Genomic DNA, 19,429 nt, shown 5'->3' with positions numbered 1-19,429 from the left:
AAAGTAGGAATATATCAAAAAGATTAAAAGGCAAACGGCATCGTGCATAAGTGTATGCGTACATAAAACACCTCCCTGCGTGTCTACTCATCAGCTCCCACTTGTGCTTTTCAGCATCTGTTCATGCATGCCACGCATGTACATGCATCTACTGCACACAAGTGTAAGCTGGACGGTGTGTGTGTACCTGTCAGGTGAGTAGTTATCTTCGGACACACTGTGGTGGTCCACTCTAGTGGAGGTGCTGTACTGAGAAGGCCTAAGGTCAAAGGCGGGGTCCAGACTTCTGCTGTGTGACAGAAGTGGACTGGATCACCCCTCATGTAGTTTACACATGACACGGCTCCCCCTTCTGGCCATGGGCACATCGCCTCATGTCAATGTGAGGCATTCCAAGTAACCAAGAGAAACAATGCACACTCTACGTAGGGCTGATGTGGCAATTTGGAAGGCAGTACTAGGACAGCAGCACTCAGTGCTACAACCAAATGGATGAATAATTTCAAACTCATATTTTCCAGAGTAACCTGAAATCAACCAAGTTACTAAAGCAGGTATTACTCTCTCTATCAAAATTTTGTGAATCATAAGCATGCAAATTAAGGCATCCTCCTTCAACATCTGTTGATATATATGTACAAGATAATATTGTGTTGAATGCATACATTAAAAACAAAAACAAAACACAGTGTATACCAAGATATAAAGGGTCAGTCCCGTAGTGGACTAAGAGGTGGACAGCATTAGTTACCTGGAAGGTGGGGGAACACTGGGAGAGCGCGACCGTGCACGATTAATATCAGACGACCGAGAGCAGTGGTTAGATGACATCACCTGCTCAGGGACAGACAACGTGGAGCTCTGGAAGTCTCTGCCATTTGGCCGGTAGTCTGTGTGGACAAGAATGGAAAAAGGAAGGGAAGGATAGAGGGACAAGATTAAGAGGGAGAGGGTGTTGGATTATTCACTTGCTTCTGTATTAATAGTCTCACACCAAAAAACACTGCAGTGGAAGACTACAGTGGTACTAATTATGCAGATCCAGTTTAACTACACCCACAGTAACTTAGAAGGAACAGACCAAACTTTAGAAAACTTAAACCAAATCCCAATCTGTACAGGCACAGAGTTTCATTATGCTGACTCTCTATGTTCCAAAAATGAGGACTGGGTTTCAATAAAGGTGCAATTCATCTGCTGTGTTAACACTGTGCATTAAACATGAAAATAGCCTTTAAAAAGTCAGAAATATTATAATGAATTTTCTCTGCAAGACTGATTAGTCCATTGAACTTGAAAGAGTTCATTAACCGATAATCGTACATGGCTAGCAGCCATGGTTAAGGTCAATGCTTAGCACTATTAAAGATGATTGATATTCAATAGAGTGTACAGCACATTAAAATTAAGTTAAAGAAAAATGAATCAAAAGTTGGAAAAGAGGCAAAGGTAGGAAAAATTGGAGGTAATGATAAAGAAATGCCCTTCACTTCACATTTTCTTTTTTGTTGGTAGCTGCATAATAGTTATAAATAAATCTATTAAAAGATTTAACTAAATGATCCATCCTAATTGCATGTGGATGCAAGTCAAATTCAGAATCCATAATCCATTTTCAAATACTGTATTTCGACCATTCTTATACAGATTTTTATAAACAAAAGCTCAGAACAGAATCTATAACATGAGACAGGTGCGTCGGAGGGGGACGAGCAGGTCAAAAGTTGCAAACGTTGCCAGCTTATAAATTTATATGTGCAAGTTAGACAGTTGTGGGAGTTTCTTTGCAAAAGCTAAAAACAAGAACAAACTGAACAATATGTTTTCTTCATTATGATGCATATTATATTTAACAAGGAAAACATCTGCCATTTCTAAACAGAAGCTCCAACACAGTCTCCTGCAGCAGAGCAATCAACTTCCATGCAGAGCCAAATTAAATCTATTCTTCCTCTTGACATGTTGCTTCACGCATGAGTACAGCCTGCCTGTTAAGCACATATAAAAAGGAGGACCTTTACTGACAATTAATAGGATTTAACAAGAGAAGTGGACTGTATCAGTGCAGAAGTACGGAACAGGGCTGAAGGTCAAAAGCACAAATAAATGCACTGTGCAAAATTGTAATTTTTTAAATTTTTAAATTGACTTTTCACTTTCTATTCCTAAAGAATTCTACTCCACCAAAAGAGTCTAATAACATGAATTATACTTCAAAAGACAGCATTACATAAGCAGAACCTGTGCAGTAATTACTATTGCGCGCTTCACTTATAAAAATGCCTGCTATACTGTATGTACCAGACAATCAGAAACTTGGCAGTTAGTGTAACGTAAAATAAATGCACTGAAAACAAATCTTCCCCATTTGAATGTGTCCGCAGATTAATGCAAAGACTGCAAGATAAACTGAGATGTGGTGGCGCCTGAGTAAAGCGGAAGGTGTGACCAGAGCTGAGCGAAGGGGTATCCCCTTCACTGTGAATGAAGTGAAGGGGACTGGCATGGTGAGGCAGTGAGGGGCTGATGAGAATGTTAAAGAGGCTGGAGGAGGATATCCCTTAGCTACAGTATCATCAGCAAGCCCAGGCTGATGCTCTTCTCCTCTCTGTCTGTCTGTCTGTCTGACAGGCGTTTGCTAGAGTAACTGAATCTATTCTCTCCTCTCTCTCTGATGCTGTTCCTCTCTATGTCTCACATTCTTTCCTCTCCTCTTTTGTGGCCTGTATCAGGCTAATAGGGATGTTACATTACCACACGCTAAGCCAACAGTGCAGGAAGCTGTCTAAAGCCTGCAATTTACCAACAGCTTTGCTGCACACAGGGTCAGCACAATTTGTGTGGTCTCCAAGTGAAAGAAAAAGAGGGATGGTATTTTTTGAAAGATAGCAAAGAACATACTGCTTGCTAACATTATCGCTTGCCTGTGGAAACTAAAGCAAGCCTCTATTCCTTCCATGGCTTTGCTACCTATTTCAGCATCAGTTTCTTCGAGGTTGATGTTTTATGTGGGGAAATGTCAAATACTTTTCAGTCTTTCTTTCTGCCTTTTTCTCTGGCTCTCTTGCTGCTGACAGCTCTGCTTCTCCTTTTCTGATGTGCAGCGTGGGCGTGCTGCTGGAGCCTCGGTGAGTACAGCACAAGAGCAGCTAGCAGTGCAGAGGTAGCCAAAATCTCAGTGTGCCTTCACTGTGCTGCTGATAGGCTGCAGCGTTTTAACCCCGCTAATATCATCTCTAACAGTTTTTGGAATCTGTTCAGGCCTACGAAGCATTTGATGAATAGGGACATGTAGGAGGTTACCTGAGTTCAAGGAAAAGGCAAATAAACAAAATTCAAAAAAACATTCTATTAAACATCACAAACTATTTATTACTTTAACCCCAGGCTGTTTCTTTGCAATTCTGTTTTTCTTTTGAATTGATTCACTTTATATTATCAATGAATTCATTCACATGCACTAGTTCTTGCATGTTAATTTGACTTAAATACATTACCTGTTATTACCCCGACACCATCTTCACAATCGTAGTCTGAAATCTCACTGTCACTTATTCTCTGGGATCCTTCGAGATAAAGAGACGGAGAGAAACAAGGGAAAAAGAAAGAGAGAAGGGGAGTAGGATTGAATGAGAAGAGACAGAGAGAGACAGAAAGATGGGGGGAGAGGGAGAAGTCATTTTCATTCCCTCGTTCATTTCTTTACCCTTTATTTTGTATAATGCCACCTTGGTCTGAATGTAGTCTTTATTGATTAACCTGAATGTTATAACTGAATCCAATAAAACGTACACCCAAAGAATATACTGTCAGTCTCTAACTCATGTCACCCCACAAATACAACAAACAGTCCCGCAAGAGAGCATTTTGGATAATATATGTCAGCTATAACAAATAATGCTGCATTTCACTGCTCTACTTCAACAAAAACAGCAGACCTCTCTTCATCTGAACTGTGGTACTTGAAATGACACATTCAATCATTCAATTTACATGTGATGGTGGGGTGGGAGAAGTGATATGGCGTCACAGCTCTTTCTTCATCTTCCCCAGTAGCCTTGTCACCCCTCACTGTCCCCTCTTTTTAAAATATAAACCCCCTCCCACTGCCTTTACCGTTCAGTCAACTTAAATCAACAAGACACGTGTACTTCATCAGAAATGACAAGTGCTGCACTCTAGCAGTGCCGCTCCCAACCTCTCATCTCAGTTGGCTAGAGACTTTTTACGGCTGTCAGCTCTTTCACCTCACACTAACACAAACGCCCAGAAAACTATCCTGGTGGGGGAAGCGAACAGAAGCCTTAAGTGTCTAGTAGAAGCAGTCCCACATCGCACGGACTACAGTACAGTTGTCTACAGTAAAGCATGTTAACCAGTATCTGGCCACATAATATTACAGTGGTGAGATAAGGGCCATAAAATTAGCTAATCTGGGGTTTTGTTAGAGGAAATACAATGCTAGAAAATAATGTGTTATGCATAAAGATAATCAAAGCATCCTTTTTTTGTTTGTTTCTCTAAGTAAATATACGACCACTGTTTTAGAAGATTAAGACTAAGCAAAGAATCACACCAGCAACAGTGATTTACCGTATTCCATGACAAATTCAAGAACATATTCACATTCAGCACACACAAACACAAGCAAAGCAGAATGGGCAGCAAAGTATTTTGTGCATATTTAAAAGGGGAAATATTAGCAACGGGAAAAATAATAAACCACATAATCATAAACATCACAGAGGAAAAGCAAGTGGTCATAATCAAAGCATACTGTGTCTGCCGGGACTGGCAGATAGCCTGGGTTTTTATAACATCACTTTGGGATGAGGATTGAGTGCAGTTTCGCAGGACATGGTTGTGGGTTGCAGGATGGGATTGTGAAATAGTTCACAGGTAAATAACACAGAGAGGAAGAGACCACTGTGTCCTAAATCTCTGATCCCCTGGAGGGTGCACATGTCTGACACCCTGAGTGGATTTTCAGAATAGTGGTGTAAAATTCTCCTCACATTGAAATCCATGTAAGGCAGCAGAAACATACACACTTCAAGGAAAAAGCGGCAGAGAATCAGGGCACAAGGATGCATCTTTGAAAAAGGACAGGAGAACACTCAGATGCTCCATAGAGCTACACTGCTTGTGAGTGGATGGGGCCTTTACCTGAGTTGTATGAATATGAGCCTTTGTCTGTAAAAGCAGAAGCAGTAAGGTTGATGTGATACGGAGGACAATGGGAAAAAATGCATAAACCTTAATAAAAAGCCTTAATAAACTAAACGAGAGACAAAAAAACAGTGTGAAAAATGAATTGAAAATTGACCAAAAGCATACTGAATATTTGTATGTGAGAACATACATTTGCAATATATAGTTATTATTAGAAATGAGAAAACTGACTAAGCCTAGATCTAGTTTATTATATATTACTATATATTACTGTATACCACCATAAGAGACAGAGCTTGATCACTCACTTTACTGTAAGAATATAGAATCACTAAAGTCTGTCTTGATTTTATTCCAACTTCAGTTACATGACTACTGAGTGGCAGCGCTGTAGCCGTAGTGTTCCTTGCACGATAGTTCTGGCAATGAAGCCCATGTTGGCACAGCATAGTTATCAAAAAGAAAAATTGACTTGAACTGATTTACTCAGACTGACTTCAGCTGAACTTTGGAATGTGTGTGTGTGTGCAACAAGGATTTCACATTTTGAGCTCAATTTCTTGCCACCCTACTGGTCACAACCCCAGTGAGGTACATCACCATCATACTCATACAAAAGAACAAAACCCAGAACAAGTTTCCAAGACCCTGGAAATACTGTACTGCAAAACATCCCATTAAGCTATTGAGAGCTTAATACAGATTGGACGGATTTTACTGAATTGTAACACAACAAATGATGCAAAAATGTATCCAACAACATGTAAATGAAAATAAGCAGCCCTGCCTCTTATTGGCATCTTATAGCCTGCATATAGTATATTTCATATCTATCTGAATACATTTTTACTTAAAGGGTGCCCACTCTTACTCTCTCTTTAAAGCACATTTCAAGATATGAAGTAGAGTTTTGTGACATGTGTCAGTGACAGAGAGGTTACATACTCTGCAGCCGCCGTGTTGGACTTTCTCCGTGGAGCTGCCTGCGCTGTGTGTTTGGGGAGGCACGTGGGAGCGGGATGGAGGACACGTCGTGGGTTTGAAGCTTGTACCAGTGTGGCTCGTCATCCAGAAGAGCTGTCTCCAGCTCAATAAGTATCTGCGAGAGGAAAAAGTTCATGTTAACATTTCTTACCTCAAATATGTCCTCGCTCTGACGGTTGCTAACTAACATAGCTTTTCTAAATTATAGAACTACAGCAGTAACACCCAATACTCATAGAGCTCTTAAAGTGAGAATCAGTCCCAAACAAGCCCCTCCTGCTTGCAGAGGTGTGTTTATTTATTGTAACAGTTTTACACAGCAAACAGAAATAATAAAGCCTCATATCCATGTTGGATAAGCACTGGGAACATCAAAAACTTGTAATAGCCAAGAGCTTTATTAAGGGCTTGACCCCATTAAAGAGGATTAGCAGAGATACTGTCAGTAAGTGTCCCTGATGGGTGGGGTTAGGTTTTCTTACCTCTCCCAGGAACTCGCTCTCCTCCTCTCTCACCCTGGCTTGGTCCCACAATGTGATCTCCAGCATGCGCTCCCGAAACTCCCGCCGGTGCACCGGCGAATACATAAAGGTCTGGTTCCATTTGGGCTCTAAGGATTTCTTTACTGTTTTTGTTCTCCTCTTGCTTTTGTCGCTGGAGGAACAATAATTCAAACTGTTTTTATTTACAACCATGATAGGGAAGAGCCACGAATACAACAGATCAATAACACGACACAGCACAGAGCACATCACCGTGGCATGCCGATGATGACAATGAGATGGCAAGATGACTGTACTACTCTCCCTGAAAATGTCCACTTCCTGCGTATCAGTGCATAATACAGAACTGCTTAACCAGATGCAAAACTGCACTGAATGACCAAAAAAGTGATTAGACACATCCACATTCCAATATATCCATAAAGCCTTTCCTGATGAAAACAATGACCTTGTGGCATCAAATCAATATCCCAGAAAATCACACTACTATAGAATCCATGTCCTTTGTCTTCCTGAATGGAGTGTAATGGCATGACATTAAAAGAGTCAGAGAAATAAAATAAGCACATGGTAAGGGTGTAACTTGAGCTGCAAAGATTAGTTAAATTAATCGATTAGTTGTCAACTATTAAATCACTTGCCACCTATTTTGATAATCAATAAATCACTTTGAGGGTTTTTTTTTAAAGAAAAGATGTCCACATTCTCTGATTTCAGCTTCTCAAACGTGAGCATTTTTTGGTGTCTTTACTACTCTGTGACAGAAAATTTAATATATTTGGGTTGTGGACGAAAGAAGACATTTGAGGACGTTCCCTTGAGCTTTGATAAGCACTAATCAACATTTTTTACAATTTTCTGAATCTAACAGAAAAGTCGATTGATCCAGAAAATAATTGACAGATTAATCGAAAATGAAAATAATCGTTAGTTGCAGCCCCAGTGGTAATGGTAACTGTTTCTACTCTTACCTTCTATCAGGGAGGAAGTAGATTTTGACGTAAGGGTTCCTGGGCCGGCCATCTTCCCTGGGTGGCAGGTCTTTGGCACCCAGGATGGTGACGATTAGCTGATGGCCCACTTTGTCATACCACAGTTTGACCTGGAGGAGCACAGCACAGACAGCTTGCTGAGAGACTGGTCAGGGCCAACAGGAGTAAAAACACACAGAGGGACTAATGCAGGAGAAGACAACTTCATCAGATTAGAAATAGTTATGACATGCGCCTTTATTCCTTCTTTATTGAGACATATCTCATTTCAACTGTTTTTGACCACAGCATAGGGTCTTCTCCTGTATTTACCCTTCAGGAAGAAGGAGGAAGATGTCTACCTGCTAAGATGATGTCAGATCACATGCTTGGCAGGGCACATTATCAGAGCTTAAATGTTCATTAAAACATGGACTCTATCAATGTTAATATTGTATGATAATACTAAAAATGTGTGTGGAAATAAGATATTACAAAATGAGCATTTTAATCTATATGGTTAAAAAAAAAACAAATATGGTTTTGTAGTTATGTGCATGGTGCGATGTTTATTCTTTTTTTTTTTTTAAATGTATGGGTTTATAATTGTCAATCGTCTGGGACGAATAAGGTTTATTGAATGGGACTGAATACAACTGGCCTGAATGTCATCTTAACTTGTGTAGTGAATTGCTAAAGGCAACTTGCTCTTAAATTAACAGTGTGTTCTGTTGAAATGCGAAACGAAGTTGTCTCTAACAGTGTTCTCTCAGATACTTCAATCATGCTGTTGCAAGAGGAATCGAAGACACACTGAAAGGGAAGTATGGACTCCAAAAGAAGACACTTAGAAGAAAAACTTCAACTGAGGCCTTAAAGAAAGTTGATGAAATGAGAAATAAAACTTCTAAGCTCTTGTCCATACTTCTTTAAAAAATATGATAATGGAAAGGGTCTGCACCATTTAAAACTACCAGCTATTCATGCAGCAACGCAAGAAAGAGCATTCAAGACAAGTCAACAGATTTCATATAGGCAAAAAGAGAGGGCTTATGGGAAAACAAACTGTACCAAATAACCTCTAGACTAGTAGCCCACCACCCATCTCTGAAAAGATTCACCTTGGAAACCGGATTATGTGTGATAATACGTGGTTCAAGAGTAAACTATTCAAATGTGCAAACATAAGTGGATCTTCTGAGGTGTCCATCTAAGAACTAACTGAAACATACAAGCTTTTCAAGAGTACACACATGAACATACACACACATAAAAAATACTTATTTACCTCCATTTTACCTCCATATTATGTGTTAAAACCCCTCTAAATTGGAAAACCCACAGTGTATATCCTTGCAGATGCTCAATTATGCATAGTTTGTTGACAGTACTTTTAGTATCCCACCTCTGACTCTTGGCAAAACAACATACTGTAACAGTGTCAGTGAGATAAATATCCAATATTCCAAGTAGGAGTGTTAACCTTCTAAGTGTAACAAGAATACATAGTCTCGCAAAGTGATTCTGACTGCGTGTCAAAAGAAAAACCAAAAAAAGACAGTCTGATATTAAAGATGACAGATTAAGATAGACCCTCGGCATAAAGCAAAATCTTAAAATTTTTGCTCGGTTTAAAGTTTGTTATTTGGAAGGTACAATTTGCTTATACGTTAACTCTCATCTGGAAGGGAAAATGCAATTTCTTCTGAAAAGCTCAGGGAGACACCCTTCTGCATTGCCATAGACCTAAAATGTATGACACAAGGTAGGCTCAATTACTGGTGTCCAAATCAGGCAATGGAAGAGTGTCTCTTAAAATGTGTTGAGATTAGTTGAGCATGCACTACACTGGAACAATGATGCGAATGGGATAAAATGAGTAATAATAAGTCTTATCATAACAGTGATACCAAGAAATCAAACTGAAGAAAATGGCACAATGCACTGCACTGAGAGGGAAACTTGAAGCCGCCATTTCCCCGGGAATGCATTTTCCAAAGTATGGAAACAGAAAAAAGGCCAGTCAACAGTCAATGAGCAAAGACCAAATAGAGATTGTGCCCTTCAGACAGGGCCAATTACCTGAACCCTAGGGGCAAAAGGCGTTGTTCTTCTACTAAGGCTTTGGCTCTGGATAAGCACATTAAACAGCAAAAAAAAAGAAAGAAAACAAAACAAAATGCAATAAAACCAAAACAACAACAAAAACTCACAATACACTCTAAACACAGCCACAGAAGTGTGTAGTTTCAGATGGGAGATTTAGGCCTGATGGTTGATCCTTACTTTACTTTCTCACCTTTCACTTATATCTTTGCTTCTCTACTTTTCTGATTACAAGCTTCTCTGCTCTGTTCTGCAAAGGCCCTTAGAAAGTACCAATGCCTCACAATTATATCTCTCTTTCTACTCTGGACCTTTTCTCCTTTGCTTTAAAGCTTGCGTCACAGTGACGTTAAACCCTTGTTATCAAAGACAAGACTGCTGCAAAAATACCAAAGTGACAGGTCTTTATTGTGTAGAATTACTCATCAGACACTGCAGGTCTCACAAGGATTATTCAATTAACTGTTTCAGTGTTCTGCTGTTTTAGAATTTCAAGGTCAGTGCTTATTTTTAATTGGCTGATACAGTGTTGGAGGTGTCACTGCCAGGCTGATTACTCTACAGTCCACTACAACAATTAGCATCAGCCATTTTCCTGATATACCACATCACAATACATGTCTTCGAGGTATTACCCAGATGCTAAAGCTATTTCCCTTGTGGATCTTAAATTTGAGAGTTGATTTAATGCAGCCTTTTGCCCATTTATCCCAGGAGGGTTTTTATACTAGATAATGGACAACACACACAGTAACCTGATCTACAGTCCTGTGCTGGTTTGGTAAAGGGCCAGCTGAACAGGCAGAGTGAGAGAAGCTGTGCCTAGCAGCCCAACGGTTTGGACCCAGATTTAAGTTATACTTTGAGCTGCATAATAAATGTACAATGTTAATAATATATTCATCATATAGATATATAGTCATATGAACGTAATAACCCATAACCCATCTTACTCATGAGTTTTCAACAGTAGCCAAAGCAATCTAATAATGCAGTCCCTCCAGAGGATTTCACATGTAGTCTGTATTTTGTACTGAGGTCACTCACTGAGAGTTGTCCTGACAGATACTGGGGGGCGTCCCTCAGCATGCTGGGACTCATGGGGGATGTGACAGAAATGGACGGGCGATCCATCTTCTGAGACTCAAAAGAACTCGAACCTGACAGGGAACAGACGACACAGTCAGATTATTTAGCAGCGATGTTGGTTTTAGTCTGCGGTTTTAGTAACATGAATAGATAAAATGAGAGAGGGGGATGGTAGTAAGGAAGATAGAAAGGCAGACAAGAGGAGAGACACAAAGAGGGCAAGAAAGCATGCCATGGGAAAGACAGAAATACAGGGAGGCAGAGTGTCAGAAGCAACTCACACGGACATTTACTTCATTTGTTGTTTCTAGGCTGATTAATAGAATACAACAGGGTAATGAAATAGGCTTAAGACTCACTTGATTCCAGTTGTGCATGTGTGCTGTCTGGTATCCTTGGAATATCTCTGGAAAAATAAAATAAAACACACACAAAACAAACAAACAGAGAAAGAGCATGAGTGTGTGAGACAGGAGAGAATGAGGGGATGGAAAGGATCAATTTTAGCTAATGCTGAATACACTGTGCTTTAATGACCGCATTAGTCTTCATCCTCCCAGCAGCTCCCTCAGCAGCATAAAGCAGGTCAGATACAGGAATTGACAAAGCAAAGATGCCATTGCTTTTCCCCACAATTAACCCTTTCGAAAACAATTGATGACGAGGGTACAAGCAAAGCAACAGCCTTTTTATTTTGCTGGACGCCGATGTTCGGTCCCATACGAGTCCTGAGCCAATAGAGCCAGAGGAAGGGAGAAACAGATGTTGAATAAACAAGACAGCGCCACTCGTTCACAAACACATTTGGTGAGAACACAAGCTATATTCCTTCTCGGATTTCTTGATTCAAGTCTGTTTGATTCAAGTATGTTATTGAAACTCAATTCAAAGATATTCTGAGTAATACAGGCTGTGAAATGGCATGATTGAGCTTACAGACATGAGAACTGTAATTGCTTTAGAGAAAAAAGTTAGTGATGATGTCACAATCTGATGCATAATTGCTACTTTAATTGGTCACATAGGTCCATTTGTTACATGTTTGTTGTTTAATAATGTCTACTGTAAGGAACAGGTGGTACAGGTGAGGCTAGGGAACCAGGGCAACCTGATGAGAAATGGGCTACTGGAACAAGATGATGAGGGTGAGGACAAGGAGCAGCAAGAACCTTCATGGACAGACAAGTGGCTAATATCAAGAAATCCTACCAGTGGCTAGAAAAGGCTAGACTAAAGGACAGCACAGAAACACTAATCATGGTGGCACAAGAACAGGCACTTAGAACAAGATCAATATAGGCTGGGGTCTCCCACACCAGGCAGGACCCCAGGTCCAGACTCTGCAAGGACGCCCCTGAGACAGTACAGCACATAACAGCAGGGTGTAAGACGCAGGCAGGAACAGCGTACATGGAACGTCATAACCAGGTAGCTGGCGTGGTGTACAGGAACATCTGCCAGGAGTGTGGGCTGGACATCCCATGGTCAAAATAGAAGACACCTCCTAGGTAGTGATGGCTAACCAAACAAACATCGTGTTGATCGACAAACAGCAGAGGAACGCAGCAGTGCTAGATGTGGCGATCCCAAGCGACAGCAACATCAAGAAGGAGGAACACGGGACGCTCGAAAAATACCAAGAGCTGAAAGAGGAGCTAGAAAATATGTGGAGAGTAAAAGCAACAGTTGTGCCAGTGGTAATCAGAGCACTGAGGGCTGTGACACCAAACTGGGAGAATGGCTCTAACAGATTCCAGGTACAATGTCTCAAGTCTATGTCCAGAAGAGTGCAGCCCTAGGAACAGCTAAGATACTGCGCAGAACCCTCAAACTCCCAATCATTCGGTAGAGGACCCGAGCTTTAGGATGACACTTACTACCACGTATGGTTTGAGAGGGGGATATATGTATATGTACATACAATAAATGATTTAAACTATAATTTAATAAAAGCAATACACCGCTGCTGTGCAAAGCAAATTTATTTGTCTAATGAAATTCTCATTGTGCCCAACACATCAGTTACTGTCATCCAATTACCTTTACTGCTCAATAGCATCCCACCCCAAATGTCTTGTGAAGAGTAATGTGCGTGTGACAGTGATTGTGAGCTCTCACCCTATAGGCCGTGAGACCACCAGCTCCACCTGCGGCTCAGGCTTGGAGTCTAGAATGATATTGTAAACTTCTTTAAATGTGGCTCCTTGTAAGAGCTTCCCGTTCCACTCCAGCACCTGGTCACCTGCAAAAACACCAGATATACTGAATGTTACACAGAATATTTCAATCTTTTATGCTACTGCTGTCTGTGTTGCCACAGTGTAGAAAATACACATCATTATGTACCTCGAGAGCATATTGGATAATACCCAATTCAAAGGTTTGTATGTACCTGGTCTGAGGTGTCCAACAGTGTCTGCTAGACTTCCTTTCCTCACTTTAGTGATAAAAGCACAAAGTCTACCAGATTCTGTCATCTTGCCTCCCACCACCTGTAGAAGCAGAGAGGTGAATGGATTAGCAGTAAAAAAAAACGTGTAAATTAAACTTAAAGAATCACAGCATTAATGTTAACGCTAATAAACATTAAGTACTAATTAATGCTAACTCTCCATGACAAAAGCTATGAAGGTGTATTGTGCGCATTGCAGCTTGTAGAAGAAGGCAGGTTTCTTATCCTCAAAGTATCCAGTTGATGTCATGGTTTTAGCTTTTGCCTGTAAGGTATGAATCCTAAATAAAAGCGTTACAAGCAGAGGGTAAAAGTGCATCTCTGTTTTTTTAAATGTCCAGGGTTATGCTTACTTCCCCTGGGACACACTCTGGTGCTGCTCTGTGGTTCTGTAACAGTGCAGGCCCGTGGGCTAGAGCTGTACTGTACAGTCCTGAGCTGCTGTACTTCACTCTGCTCAGCTTACATGGGCATCATACAAATAAAAATCCCTCTTAATGGCAGCTGAATGCCAACATACAAAGGAGCTTAGGGAAGTCTGCTAAATGAAATGGCTTTATGTAACAGCCAGAGAAGGAGGCTCACAGAGGAAGCGAGAGAGATGGACAGTGAGGGCGAGGCTGGCAGCCTGACTGATGGACTGACTGGCTGTATTGCAGAGTAGGTTGGTTGCTGCTGAGCGGACAGAAACGCAGAGAGGCACTGAGCAGACACAAACATGCCATTTCAAGAGGCTCATTCAATCAGTAATGATTTTTTCCCCATCTTGCGGCTCTCTGTTCTCTCTCTTCATGGCCCACCGTGCTCCTCTGAACTTTGACTGCTCAGCTTTTTTTACCATTGCGCACCACCTACAGATTCATGCAACACTGAAAAGGAGGGGAGGGAAACCAAAGCACCTACGACAGAAAATATTTCATATGCTTTAGGCAATGCAGTAATTCCACTGCAATAACAAATTGACTAAAAGGCTTAAATCATGTGAAACAAGAATTTGACCTATAGAAGTAAAAGCATAAGAAAAATACACACAGTAAGCCTAGAGTATAAATATGTTGGGGATTGTGATGGTAGTATTCAATATATAAACAATGTAAAACAAATATTGGTTCCAGACTGACTTGTTTCCTCTGTGCTGCTGAATGCAGTTCATTAAAGTACTTCAGTGTGAGTGAGTTCAGAGAATTATACAGCTCAATATCAAATGCTGCTCATTAATATTCATCAGGAACATAATCAAGTCTTTAATGAATATTAATACTGAGTAGCACTATGATGTAATCAATAATTGGAAGCCAAGGAGAAAGTCAGTGAGCCTCACAAAAATGAGCCCCAAAAACAGTAAAATTCACAGCTGAAAAGTTATTATACCGATGATACTACTTTTAAAAAACATCGATACTACGTTTGTTTGGTTTTAGATGCTTTTGTATCTCACCTTCAAACACACACAGACAGATAGGCAAAATCATAATAAGCTCACCTTCAGACCAAGCAGCGCTCCTGAGTCTCGAGGCACACTTCCATCTTTCATGCGCTTGTTTAGCAAAATACGCCCTATTAGGCGATCCCCATCTTTGGACGGCTGCCACGTCACTGGGTGCTACAAGGTCAGAGCAACAACACACCTTTTGTTTAACAATTCATCCACTTGAATTTAATTACATTAGACCAAAGCAGACAACTGTCCATAGTGAAACGGGGGCATAGGGAAAGAATTTATTCACTCAGGGAGAAAAGTTCACACAAACTCTGTTGACTCATCAGGACCGTTTAATTTTTTGAAAGCAACATGCTTAATTATTTACACTTTGAAAGCTAATCATGGACAAACTTACTGATGAAAAGTAACACCTGACAAAACAGTGTTATTTCCAGACCTTGTGTGAACCTGCTGGTGTGAAGGTGGAGTGAGCTTCATGCAGCGCCCCATGCAGAGTAAAGCAAGCAGCCCCAACACTCCTCCTCAAACCAGCTCTTCAAACTGGAGCAGGAAGACCGGATTCTCAGTCCGGTGCTTCACTGCACACAAACATACAACCACCATCAAATGGAATAGTGAGGGGAAAGCAGACAGCGAAAAGGGTGGAAAAAGGAAAAAGAACAAATGAGGTGGACCATGAGGTGCCAGTTTATCAAGATCAAAAAGGACGAAAAATAGACAGCACAGTATAAAGCCATGAGACACAGATAGGGTGAAATCACAGACGCGCAGTGGAAGGGAAAAAAGAAAAACAAATGTTTTAACTTTTTGTGCAAAACAAATCCAGTCTTTCCTCTTTTGTGTGCTTACAATCATTTGGGTTTTGCTATAGAAGTGAGTGGAAAGTTGGGCAGGGGGCAGGTACCGTCTGGACTGGGTGCTGTGGGGTAGGGCAGCAAAGTGAGAGGGACGGGCCTGAGTAAAGGTGTTCCAGCTGCACTAAACAATGCCGCTGCAGAGCAAGAACACAACATACGGAGGAGAACGAGCATGCAACTAGGAGAGACCCACATTCCTGTGTGCCACGACAAACAGAGAGGTTGTGTGTCAATGCACTTCTTTTACCGCTACTGTAAGATGTGTAGTTTATGTTTGGGGAGCAAAACAGCAAGTACAAGTAGCAAGCAAAGAGGGTGCCCCCAAAAAACTTTTTCAGCAACACCGAGCAAGGTGGAGCCAAAAGTAACCGAAAAATAAAAAGAAACGAAATCGCAAGAAAAATCAATTTATACAACGTCAAATAAAATCCAAAAAACAAACATCTCACCTATTTACACTTAGTGACAGAGAGCAAACAAAGACTGGATGGGTAGGTCATAAATAATAACAAAATGCAGGCTAGATTGTCTCAGTACCTTCTCACTATGGCTATGCTCCTCGTTTAGGGTAGTGCTACTGCACGTATCAACTCCAGAGTCTTTAACCTGCGGTTCACACCATGCCAAGTCCTCTTCAAATGAGTGTCCCCCAAAGCGCACCATTTTCTTTTGCCTCTCAGATAAGGTGTGTGTCGGCTCGGGCATAAATGCCTGCTCAATAGTTTTTCTTTTTCCCCTTTGACTGTCCCCTACAGGTGTGGGATAAAAAACAGAAAGAAAAACAGAAAAACAACATGCAAAGGTGTAAATAAAACGAAGGAAACATGAAATGACAAAAGACTCTGGAAGAAGGGGGATGGGGGGAGGAGAGAGACAGAGAGAGGGAGAGAGAGATGGGGGTTAAGGGCAGGAGGGAGGGGTCAAGGCAGGGCTCCACATGTCTCACCAAAGACATTGGGGAGGCCTCACTGCTATGCCAAGACGCATGGTCCCACCAATGGCCATCCAAATCTCCTGTAAGGTGGGGGGAAAGGGCGCACACACACACACACACACGAGAGAGGACAGCGAGAGGGACCAGTGAGGACACCACAAACCACAGCGTACAGACATTAACACATACATGTAGCACACATACAGTCCAAAACAAGACATCCAAACATTCATTTATGTATGCACGCACACCTATTCACACACACACACACACTCACATACTGCTCAAACTCAAAAGAGAGAAAGAGATCATCATGTGCAACTTTAACATCCCTGTGGAGATAGAAAGATGCAGCTCAGGTAAGAATACATACACAATGGATCAGTAATGATTTGACCACCTCACCGCTGTGCAGTAAGGCTGTTTTGACATTCATGACCATATATTTTGTTTGGAGCAGAAATCTAATTCCCTTAATGTTATTTATTATTAGTGTTAAATTCAGAATTAATTTCGTGACATTTTGGAGAATTTCCAACTTCTACTGGCTTCTCGGAGGATTTAACATTGACTTGCATTTTTGCTTTACAATAACTGGGAACATGGGTTCAATAAGAATCAACAATATCTGAGACATAAAGAAATTAGGTTTAAGGGAAATGTGGTCTTCATTTTGAGAAAACTTTGAAACACAAGTTGAAACACTTAGTAGAGGCACCTTTTCACACTTTTCACACATTTTGGCCATCACCTACTAACTAAATTTATCCCAAGACTAGATGCACCAAGATCACTATACAAATCATGTGGGTGGCTTACCACAAAAGCTAAACAATTCCCTGGGAGCTTAATAGTCACTTGCAACCTTAATATAGTTCTGTAGTTTTCCATATCTTGGTTCAAAGGTGCAGCGGCACCACAGCAAGAAGGTCGCGGGTTTAAACCCCGGTTGCCCCGGCCTTTCTGTGTGTCCCCGTGGGTTCTCTCCGGGTGCTCCGGCTTCCTCCCACCGTCCAAAGACATGCGGCCTAGGTTGATTGGTGACCCTAAATTGTCCTTAGGTGCAGGTGTGAATGGTTGTTTGTCTATGTGTGGCCCTGCGATGGATTGGCGACCTGTCCAGGGTGCGACCCTGTACGCAGGATAAGCGGTTGGACGACGATGGATGGATAGATGGTTCAAAGGTGCAGGTTTGTATTAAACAAACACAATCAGAGAAGAGCATTTGTCAATCTGATGCTCATCTAGCTAATATTTCAACTATCACTCCTCGCTCTCCCCTTATATTTTCATCTTTATTCCCAGAGTACAATCTTTAAAAACTCTTTGCAAATCAGCAGACAACTCACATTTTGTTCAAACAAAGTTAGCATGCTGCTATCTTATCTTACAGTAGCGGCATCTGTAGGAAAGATCTCTAATTGTGTTTAACTGGGGATTCAGATTGCAGTGCCACACAGCCTTAACTGACCTCAATCTAAAGTGCACCAGGGAGAGAATTGAAAGATGAGGCTCTGACTATAACTTCTGTAGTAGTACCAGTGGACTTACAGCCTTGAGAAATACAGGCTGGGCACGTTTCTATAATGATATTACAGGATGGAGGTTTCTGGGACATTTTTCTTTACTTTTTCTCATCAACTCGGTTTAAGTAGTATTAATAGTATTATTATTACTATTAACTATTATCTGAGGAGCTGCTGCGGATGTGACGCTTCCGTCAAAACAGCCAGAAGGCGAAGACACAGGTATCTTAAATGAGACAAATTTAAAATCAGTGTGAGCATTAGATCTGGGGAAAAGGTATGGTATGCAAAACCACTTTGTCATTCTGCAGGACTTGCTCTGTTTTCCCAAGTGAGAGCACTTTCAATTTGATTAAGAGGCTTAAAAATCCAAGCTAATTAGAAAGAGTGAAAAACATTGAATCTGAAGGTGGTGCTAAGATTCCCAGTAGAGAGTTGTGTGGAGGTAAAGAGGACTGAAGGTTGAGTCTGTCCAAAGACAGAGAGAAGTCATTTCAGTTGTCAGAGACATACTGCTGTGAATAGTAGTTTTTTTGTCATGACACCTTAGTGGGTAACATACCTCTGCATTTAACATCCCATTATGCAATGGGAATTTAAATATTATTCGCTTAAACTGGCAAGTCATTTTACAATTGTGTAATAAAGTGAATTAAGAATTGGTCCAAATTAAAATGCTGTTAATAAAGCGCATAAAGGATGAGGAGTGGCCATTTAAACAATACAGAAATCATATTTGGTGCTGATTTAGCAGACCATGGACTTCCACTTCCACTTGTTGATATACTTATGTGGTTGCATGAATGTATACTGTAGCTGTAGTGAACCTTGGGGCTGCAGGCACAGGTAAGGCCATCTGAAAACACTGCGCTTGTGCAACCCCTGGGCCGTATACATCACATTTCCCACACTTCACTTCCCCTGCAAGGAGCTATAGAGCTTAATGGATCTATACAGGACAGACCTCCTTCAGGCATTATCTGGCTGAGGATTCAATCTCAGGGAAATCAGGGAACTCTGATGGAAAGGCGTAAAAATAGACTGCATATACTTCTGGATGTAGAGGAGGAGGTGATGAGGGGCTGGAGAATAAAGAGGACATGATTTTCAATATACAAAAAAGACGCTGCATGGGATAAGCGCTGTGTAAAGATAATGTTTTATAGGATAATTCTGGTTTATTACAACTTCTTATTTTCATAGCTTTGTCCATTTTTATTCCCTGCATTATAACATTGTACTCACTAAAGTAATAGTTGATACACATTCTACAACCTGACAACAGTTTAGGCAGATTGTCTAAGACAACTTAATTGGAGGTATTAAAAAACATGAGCACACCTGAAATGTTACAAGTAATCATACATTGAGCTGGCCTGCACATCTGGAGC

The 19,429-nt window shown here is 41.0% G+C and overlaps 1 protein-coding gene across 17 annotated transcripts in view; it reads right to left on the bottom strand.

The window, feature by feature from the left end:
* Positions 1–19,429, bottom strand: part of rims2a (regulating synaptic membrane exocytosis 2a) — a 128,790-nt gene that overhangs the window by 53,173 nt on the left and 56,188 nt on the right. For 4 of the 17 annotated variants that reach the window (XM_038712161.1, XM_038712167.1, XM_038712162.1 and 1 more), the window contains exons 8-19: positions 16,116–16,327; positions 14,761–14,880; positions 13,218–13,317; positions 12,944–13,067; positions 11,185–11,231; positions 10,784–10,896; positions 7,631–7,761; positions 6,639–6,831; positions 6,118–6,271; positions 3,498–3,566; positions 752–890; positions 188–289 (exon numbers count right to left, since the gene is read on the bottom strand). In XM_038712161.1, coding sequence (XP_038568089.1) covers positions 188–289; positions 752–890; positions 3,498–3,566; positions 6,118–6,271; positions 6,639–6,831; positions 7,631–7,761; positions 10,784–10,896; positions 11,185–11,231; positions 12,944–13,067; positions 13,218–13,317; positions 14,761–14,880; positions 16,116–16,327 — 1,504 coding nt within the window. Of the gene's footprint in view, positions 1–187; positions 290–751; positions 891–3,497; positions 3,567–6,117; positions 6,272–6,638; positions 6,832–7,630; positions 7,762–10,783; positions 10,897–11,184; positions 11,232–12,943; positions 13,068–13,217; positions 13,318–14,760; positions 14,881–16,115; positions 16,328–16,524; positions 16,593–19,429 lie in introns of all 17 variants that reach the window. The other 13 variants (XM_038712160.1, XM_038712164.1, XM_038712175.1 and 10 more) reach the window with 5 other exon arrangements.

Source organism: Micropterus salmoides, unplaced genomic scaffold (assembly GCF_014851395.1).
Source record: "Micropterus salmoides isolate LMB-PRFRI ecotype aquatic unplaced genomic scaffold, ASM1485139v1 Ms_hic_scaffold_11, whole genome shotgun sequence".
Classification (NCBI taxonomy): domain Eukaryota; kingdom Metazoa; phylum Chordata; class Actinopteri; order Centrarchiformes; family Centrarchidae; genus Micropterus; species Micropterus salmoides.
This window is presented reverse-complemented; position numbering and strand designations above follow the sequence as displayed.